Source organism: Chrysemys picta, chromosome 19 (genome assembly GCF_011386835.1).
Source record: "Chrysemys picta bellii isolate R12L10 chromosome 19, ASM1138683v2, whole genome shotgun sequence".
Lineage (NCBI taxonomy): Eukaryota > Metazoa > Chordata > Testudines > Emydidae > Chrysemys > Chrysemys picta.
This window is the reverse complement of record NC_088809.1, coordinates 4,876,214-4,885,200: the sequence shown is the minus strand read 5'-3', so window position 1 is coordinate 4,885,200 and position 8,987 is coordinate 4,876,214. Positions and strand designations below refer to the sequence as shown.

The window sequence follows — 8,987 nt, the reverse complement described above, 5'->3', positions numbered from 1 at the left end:
TAACTCCAATAGAAATCAATGGGGGCTGCTTATGCTCAATACTTCTGAAAATGGTGCCCTTTAATCTGTGTGTATAGTGTTGGAGGCGGGGGGAATTCCAGATAGGGCATTTGAGGGCTACAGTAATGTAAATGTTTAATATATTTACGGGGCCCGATGTGTTTTTAAAATGTTACTTTTATCATAGACATAGAACTGGAAGAGTGAGAAAGCCCTTTTAAACATAAATCTGCTTACATTAAACAATAATAAAATGTTCAAAGGAACCATCTAGTTTTCATAAACTGTACTTCAAACTTACTTTACTGACAAATTTTAAATGGGGCAAAGGAGCTTCTGCTCTCAGCCCTGATGCTTTCAGAGAATGTAAGAAGATGCCCAGTCTGTACCACCATCAACTCTCACATTACAGGTTTCAAACTCAGTATCCCTATTGAGCCCAATTGTATCAATTCTGGCTAATGTGCAAGACACTCTTACAGGAGTGTGAGATCATGCTGGATGTGAAATAGTCTACTTCAGGAAACCCTTGCAGTTGCCATTTTGAAAATCGGGAATGGATAGAGCATTCACAACTACTGTAGGGAACAATCAATCTTGCAGTAGTCAGCAGACGGAAGGAGGTTTGAAAAGAGAAGCCAAATCTTTCCTACTGGTAGCAGTACTAGCATTTATAAGTACTAGCATGTTACTTTCTATCTCAATTTCTATTTTTCTATAGCATGATGTAGGGGACAGTAGACACAATGGAGGCCATGTCATCCTGCCTAGTGATTGTCTGACCTGTTAATCACCAGTAATGACTTGCAGGGAGACCTCTACAATTTTACATTGGTTTTTATATTTTTTTCCTGATGGGTGCTGTAGTGAGGCGCTCAAGCCTTTCTGAGAAACATTTTTAAAATCCCTTTTTGCATGGACTAAATGTGCGGTAGCCAGGCCAGTGCTACTGTTGCAAACTAGGCCAGTATCCTCTTCCTTGCTCCAGTGAGATTGCAGGCTGGGGCCAAAGATGGTGCAAGTTGCCGACGCTACTGCCTGCGGAATAAGGAGGGAAGATTGAAAGCTTATTTACCAGCCTGCAAAACTGGGCCAGGGTTACAATCTTCTCCCTAATGCTGCAGCCGTGTGGGGAGAGGGGGTTACGCTCTCTGTGGATGCTGCAATCTCCAGCCATGGGAGAAGAGAAGGGGGCTGTATCTTGTCCTTAATTTGTAATGAAAGAGGGTGGGAGGGGAACCTGTACCCTGTGCTGATGCTGCATCCTCAGCAGGTGGTGGGATGCTGCATCCTCTGCGGATGCTGCAGCAGTGGGAGAAGGGGCGGGGGGGGAGCTGACGCTCTGCAGATGCTGCAGCCTCAGCAGGTGGAGGGGGCGGGGACTGCACCCTTTGCGGATGCTCCACCCCAGCGCGCCCAAGCCCCTGCAGCGCCTGCGCACTGAGGCTGGGCGGGTCACGTGAGGGAGGGGCCCCGGCTCCCTCAGCCGCAGGGCGGGCAGGCGGGAGGCCGAGCTGAGGGCGGAGCCGCCGGCGCCCCGACCCCCTGGGCGAACATGGCCGGTAGCTAGCGGGTCCGGGGCGCTGCGGAGGGAGCCGGGCCGGTGAGGAGCAGCCTCTCCCCCGCGGCTCCTTACGCTCTTTCTCTCCCGCAGGGGCTGCGGCCGGGACCTGCTCCCCGGGGCGCTGGGGAGCCTCCCCGCTCCGGGCGGGCGCTGGGAGAGCCGAGGCCATGGACGAGCAGAGCGTGGAGGTGAGGGGATGGGCAGCAGCCACCTGCTGGGGCGGGACGGGCCCGGCTCCCCTCGCTGCTGGGCACCGGCGGGAGGCCGCCTGCGACCGAGCTGGGGGGGAGGGGTGCCAGGACGCCTGGGTTCGCCCCGGCTCCCTGTGCGGCCCTGGTCCCTTGTGCGGCAGGTCGAGGTGAGCCGCGCTCTGCTGCCAGGTCTCGCTGGTCGAAACGGTGCTGGCCACCTCGGCTGGCTGCACAGGAAAGTTGGGCCTCGCCCACCCGCTAGGGTGGTCTGTGCATCAGCCTTGGGGAAGGGAGAACAGGTGGCTGATGTGTGGGCTTCCAGAAAGCCTCCCACAGAGCCCCTTGCTAGAGAATCAGGAGACTAGGGCCTGGCCTCTACCCAAAAACTTAAGTTGACCTAGCTTTGGCGCTCAGGGGGTGTGAATTGTCCTCTCATTTCACACCCCTGAGAGGTGAAGTGAGGCTGATATAAGCTGCAGTGTCAACACCGCTGGCTCAACGGAAGAATTTTTTCATTGACTAGCTACAGTCTCTTGAGCAGATGGATTTGCTACAGCAACAGAAAAAAACTCTTCTGTCTGTAGCAAGTGTCTACACTACGGCGGCGTAACTGCAGCTGTGTCACCATCGTGCTTGTAATGTAGACGTACCAGGAGTAGTTGTGGGGTGAGAGGTCAAACAGTGCTGTAAGGTATTGCCCGAGAGGCAGAAAACAAAGTATAGGTGTAAGTGGGTGTTTTTCAGCATGTCACAAGGCAATGGCTGGGTGCCACAAGGTTCTGTACTGAGACTTGGGGTTTAACATATGCATTAATGATCTGAAAAAGGGAGTGAGCAGTGAAAACGACAAAAAATGCAGGTGACGCAAAATTATGTAGGTTAGTCTAGGTTAGAGAAGATTTGAAGAACTTCAGAGACTCATAACGAAGCTAGGAATGGAGAGCATGATGCCTGATTAACCTTAGTTTTGACATGTGAAAGGTAAAATGCACATTGGATGGAGTAATTGGAATTCATCAGACACTCTGCTGCTGTATTAGTTGTAACCACACAAGAAAAAGGTCCAAACACCATTGTGGACAGTTTTCGTGAAAAAACATCAGCTCAGTGTGTAGTAATAGGAAACAAACAATATTATGGTATAGGAAATACAGAAAATATTATTATGCCACTTGTATAAATAAATAAAAGGTTGCCCTCATCTGAAATACTCTATTCAGTTATGGTCACCTTTTCTCCAAAATTATAGCAACAATAAGATTTCAGAGATAGGAGACAAGTGTTTTGAGGTATGGAAAGGTTTATTTAAGGAGAGAATGAGAAGATTGAGATTGTTTAGTTTAGATAGGAGATATAAGGGCTTATGTACACTGGGAAATTGACCATCATAGCTCTAAAACATTAACTATTCAGCTATAGTTACTCTGGAATAAGTGATTTTTGAGCTGTCCTCTGGATTCTTTCCAATTTGTCCACCTCCTTCCTAAATTGTGGTGCCCAGAATTGGACACGGTACTCCAGCTGGGGCCTCAGCAGTTCTGAGTAGAGCCGGACAATTACCTCCCATGTCTTACATACAACACTCTTGTTAATACACCCCAGAATCATATTGGCAATTCATATTCAGTTGAATGTTGATACATTGGAGATGGTTCAGTGAAAAGCCACAAGAATGATTAAAGGATTGAAAAACATGCCTTACAGCGATAGACTTTCTAACTTAATAAAGGGAAGGTTAAAGGGTGAGATCACAGTCTATAAGCACCTACATGGGGAACAAATATTTGATAATGTGCTCATTGGTCCAGCAAGCTATTATAACAAGATCCAATGACAGTAAGTAGTTAGGCAACTTCAGACTGGAAATAAGGTGTACATTTTTAACAATTAGGGTAATTGGATGTTTCTCTAAAAAATATGCTCTAGTTGAAATAGGAATTATTGTGGAGAAGTTCTATGGCTTGTGCTATCAGGAGGTCAGACTCAGTGATCACATTGGCCCTCCTGGCTTTAGAATCTGGTTCTGTATGTGTAGAGTGCTTGTTCATTCAGGCTATTCAGTGTCATACGCATACAAATGGGAATAGTGTCTTTTGGCTATAGACATATACAGCTGGAAAAAAATAAAGTGATAAAACCAAGTGAGCTAACAGCATGTTCATGGAAAAGGAGAAAATGGGAAAGTGTGATCTATGGTTGTTTGTCTTGGGACATGCCACCATCATGATTCAAGTCGAACATGTCATCCATAGCCTTGCAGAGTAGGACTTATTGTTATTAAATCTGATGCTTTGACTGCTGAACATCTAACAAGATTCAAGTGTATATCTTACCACTGGTGTGAATCTTAACTTTTTGCAGAGCATTGCTGAGGTGTTCCGATGTTTTATTTGTATGGAAAAGTTGCGTGATGCACGTCTGTGTCCACATTGCTCCAAGCTATGTTGTTTCAGTTGCATTCGGGTAAGTTCACATTTTATTTTCTAATTTCTATGTATACATAGATTATTAACTAAAGAGCTACAGGGCAAACTTACTTGTGTCCTTGTTGGAGCACTGAGAGTTTCCTTTCCTTACTCTGTGCTCCTTGTTTCTCCCTGTAAAAGTTATGACTTGTACCATGACCAACCCTTTTGGATCACTCAACACTGCTTAATTGACTGGAAGAGTCACTTTTGAGCAACAAGCATACAACAGTCCCTTTCTCTAACATCTCATAAGGGGCTTTTCAGTGGTGCTTGCCTGGGAAATGAGACCTAGACCTGCAGTACAGAGTTCTGCTAGGCCATAATACCTTTGTCATTTGTGAGGCCCTGTCCATACTAAAACAGGCTTCAGTCATGGCTGCTGAATTGTTTGCCTGGCACCATTCTGGGCATTGTGACCTGGCGCATGGGGTCACAGTGCCCCTCATTCAAATTCGGCCCATCCATCCCTCTGTCATCATGTCAGAGGGGCGGGGTGGGCCAAATCTGCTACACTGTTCAACGCATCACGACATCCAGAGCAGAGAGAGCTGAGTTCAGCCAACCCCATGACCCTTTGACACTTTCTGGTGACGCAATTTTGGGTCATAGCCCCTGGGCTGAGAAACTTTGCTCTGGCAGACAGGAGTTTTTAATCCGAGACTTTAGACATAGTAGTTTGAATAAGTTAAGCAGTTTTATCACTAAAGTTTGCATTTGCAGGTTATATTAAGGTGATCCAGTTCCTACCAGGCCTATATGTGCCTTTTTAATGAAGTTTATCTTCCCGACCCTGCCATTCAATGCCTACTGGATTGCTAGTCAATAAATCAATTAATTGTAATATCTCCTGAAGGAAAGCTATATGACTAGCTAAGTAGCAGAATATGTGGTTCCTTGAAAACTAGACTGGAGAGGCAGAGTGAAACACCTGCAATATCTTTGCTTTTTACTAGAATATGCCTCTTAGTGTATAACTATGGGACTATGTGATCGATTCTGTGGCTTCTGGTGGTATGCCAGACATCTCAAAACTCCCTTTACTATAACAGCAGAACTGATGTTAAATCAACTCTCCCCACCCCAAAAAAAGCCCCTTCTGTTTCTTGTGGGGGTTAAAATAGTTGTATGTTAAATTGAGATTGCTTGTATTAGTTAAATCCCACGAATTTAATATTATGAGTGTAAATACGGGAAAAATACAGGAGGATTGGCACAGGAAAAATGACTTATAGTATAAAAGAGACAAAAGTGAAACCGGTGTGTGTGAATGTTCCATATCTTTAACTCTCTTGTGTGTCTCAATGTGCCTATCCTCTTTTTCTATAGCGTTGGCTGACTGAACAAAGAGCTCAGTGCCCTCACTGTCGGTAAGATATTTTTAACAAATTAAAAATACACTATAACTCTGTAGTCAGCTTTCTTGTGGTTATTAGGTGTGTGGAGTTTCTTCTTTTTTTGTTGTTGGTCTCGGTAAGTATACCATGTGTATCACAAGCTTCTCTTCTGAAGATTGTTCTTAATGTGCTATGAAGTCTTATCTAAACTGGCAAAGTAATTATTTTTAAATCTTTTTTTAGTATGGCCAGGAGTGACCTATGTAAAATTTTGGTGATCCACACCATGTTATTCCATCCATTTAAGAGATATAACCACATCTAGCCAGAAGAAGTGGACAGGACTCCTCTCAGAACTATTCAGTGTCACTCCTTGAATGGCCAGCACAGGGACCAAACAACACTTCTAGCTTTTAGACTGACTGAAATTTACCCTCTTTCTATAGATCTATGAGACAGACATTTCCAGGAATAAACCTGTTGCAGCGTGCCCAAAGAGGCAAGCGGCATGCACATTCTTAACATTTGTGTCCCATAAGTACAGAGCTTGAAAAAATCCACTTCCTAATGGCAAGTAAGACACTTTTTCTCGTGAGGTGGGTGAGCAACCAGTTTCTTCAGAATGTAAGCTCTTTATATTAAAAGCAAACAAACCAAAAACCTTAAAGTTCTAAGCCTGATGGGTTTTGAAGATAACCTTTCAAATGTGAACGTATGCATTGTAGACCGACAGCTTTATTGTGTCTGCTATTACTCATATGTTTCCTAGCAGAACAGTGGAATTGACAAAGCCAATCCATTTCATTGGTGTTCTTTAGAACCTTGAAATCCTGAAACTGAGTTCTTGAATCTGGGGCTTTTTTGCCTTCCTCTGCAGCATGGGGCATGGGTCACTTGCAGGTTTAAACTAGTGTAAATGGTGATTTCTCTGTAACTTGAAGTCTTTAAACCATGATTTGAGGACTTCAGTAACTCAGCCAGAGGCTAGGGGTCTATTTCAGGAGTGAGGTTTTGTGGCCTGCAACATGAAGGTCAGACTAGATGATCACGATGGTCCCTTCCAACCTTACAGTCTATGAATCTAACTTTAGCATTTTGTTTATTTTATTTATTTATTTTGCAGAGCCCCACTCCAACTACGGGAACTTGTAAACTGTCGTTGGGCAGAAGAGGTTACGCAGCAGCTTGACACACTTCAGCTATGCAATCTCACTAAGCATGAAGAAAATGAAAAAGACAAGTATGTAGAATAGACTCTTCTAAAATTTGAGGATTTTATAGTTTGTCTCAAAAACAGCAGACATTTAATTCCACTCTCTTAAAATTAGAGAATGGATTGTAATTCCTAAGTACTGAAAACTGAAATGTGCTACCATGTAATAGAAGCAGTCAGTAAGTATGCTTCCTTTTATGCTGTCCAGCTGAAAGGTGGTAAGAGTTTGGCAGTTGATTATTTTATTTATTTATTTATTTCTAGAAATGGTACCAGTTTCTGTAAGTAGCACTAAAAGCTAAGTCTTTACAGGTCTTTCTGTTTTTATTACCTTGAAAATTACAGTTGGATTAGCCTGGCCTAACATACTTTGAGTGAAGGGCTTGGGAAGATTGAAGAGGGTTCCTCTTTCATATGGCTCGTAACCATTCACAGTGACCATATGGACACCAGATGATGAAAGCAAAGAGGGCATTTTAGAGATTCCTCTGATAATGCATTCAGAAACCTAAAGGGACTCCTGGGTGTGCTAGTGCATAAGCCTAGATGAGTCTCTACGTATTTATTTCCCCTATGACATTTGGTCTAAGGCATGTATGGTCTAAAATCCCTCCATGTAGGATTTGCAGTGATGTGGATAACTAAGATTTATTGGTCATATATTGTGCAATTTAAGTGTCACTTGTAAATGCCATTTCTCCTTGGATTTCATATAGTGGAGAAAACTATGTGAATCAGCTTCTTAAATCTTCTGATACGGGCATTCTCTGATGCTTGAATAGCATGAAGAATACAGTGTTAATATCACAGCAAAAAGGCATCCCCCTTTGGAGAACTGCAATTTGCAATATTCCATAATATTGCTGATTTTTGCAGTTTGTTTTATTGCTAATCATGATAGCACATGAATAGATAAAGGTGCTGGAGTAAAGCTCATTGGGACAGTATTGAGAGTTCCTGCAAAGAATGGGCAGAATACAGCAGGAAATAAGGGAGGATGTACAAAGATGGGAAAGGGGATAGGGGAAAAAAGGAAGGGTAGGAATAGCAATTTGGTTTTTTTCCCCCCAAAGTGAGACTATTTTCCCACTGAGCAGTGGTGAATAAGGCAAGAAAATAATTCATAATTATAACAAAGTATAGTAGTTCTTCAAGTCTGTGTCCGTGTGGATCCCATTCTTGATGCATGTGTGCCTCATGTGTATCTTGAGGGCAGTCCACACTGAGAAACTGTCTTTAAGAACCACAGTTACTATAAGGTAAGTAACTGTTCTGAACTGCATAAAGGCACTATTCCATCCTTGATCTTTGTGCAGACTTCTCATTTACATCATTCAGAGATCTGCTGTGATGGTGCTTTATAAGCCTGCTTACAGACTATCAAGAATCTGGGATACTGTAGTGACAAAACAATATTTAAAACCACTGCCATTGATTCAGAAATCAGCCATTTTCATGAACAAAGGTACAGAAAAAGAAAAAAATTGAGCTGATGAAAATGATAGCACTAGTTGAAGCCACAATTAAAGACTAATATAAAGCAACCCTTCAGATGTCACATTTCCTAGTTTAACTATCTGATGGTCAAATGTATGCAAACTAAGACATTGAAATATTGAATTTCTGTGTGTTTAATTTGTTGTTGCATTCTGTATAAGTAGTCCTTTTTCTTTAATTATTCGTTTTAGTTTCTCTATACTCTTATAGTAAAAATAGGTTGACAAAAAGTCATCAAAGAATTCATCTGAATGTATATATCTTACACAGAGTCCTGGAGACAGTATTATAACTGACTAGTTTCACCCTTACTGCAGAAGAAGGCTGGGACGACTTATGATACATGAATCAGCTTTCTATATTCAGTGGCCATATATAGGCAAGAAGTATTATACCATTTTTTGAGAGTCCCTGAACCATGTGTGCTGTCATCTGGGTCCGGTACTGATAGAAACTTTACAGTAAAGCCAGGCCACCATGGCCCTCTTAAGTCTTGAAAGGAACATACTTGAGTAACTTGATTTTCCTTTATCTTGGACCCAGATTGCTGAGCGGAGCTGAGAAACCTGTGTTTAAAGAAACTCATCATTTGCCATTTGCTTTGAGAGAGTAGTCTTGTTACATGTGAACCTTCTTCTAGTTAAAATATTGATGCCTCACTTTGGCACTTAGATGCCACATTGATCCACACCTCAGAATACTTTAGGTTTACAAAACCTT

At 42.9% G+C, this 8,987-nt stretch overlaps 1 protein-coding gene across 5 annotated transcripts in view; it reads left to right on the top strand.

Moving 5' to 3' along the window:
• The first annotated feature begins 1,428 nt into the window (after nt 1-1,428).
• The window catches only part of TRIM37 (tripartite motif containing 37), a 50,093-nt gene continuing 42,534 nt past the window's right edge, over nt 1,429-8,987 (top strand). For 3 of the 5 annotated variants that reach the window (XR_010593845.1, XM_065573237.1, XM_065573236.1), the window contains exons 1-5: nt 1,429-1,562; nt 1,655-1,752; nt 4,117-4,218; nt 5,550-5,590; nt 6,681-6,797. Coding sequence is in view for 4 of the 5 variants with exons in the window: in XM_065573237.1 (XP_065429309.1) it covers nt 1,556-1,562; nt 1,655-1,752; nt 4,117-4,218; nt 5,550-5,590; nt 6,681-6,797 (365 nt within the window). In the remaining variant the exon portion in view is untranslated. Of the gene's footprint in view, nt 1,563-1,654; nt 1,753-4,116; nt 4,219-5,549; nt 5,591-6,003; nt 6,154-6,680; nt 6,798-8,987 lie in introns of those variants that run through there. The other 2 variants (XM_065573239.1, XM_065573238.1) reach the window with 2 other exon arrangements.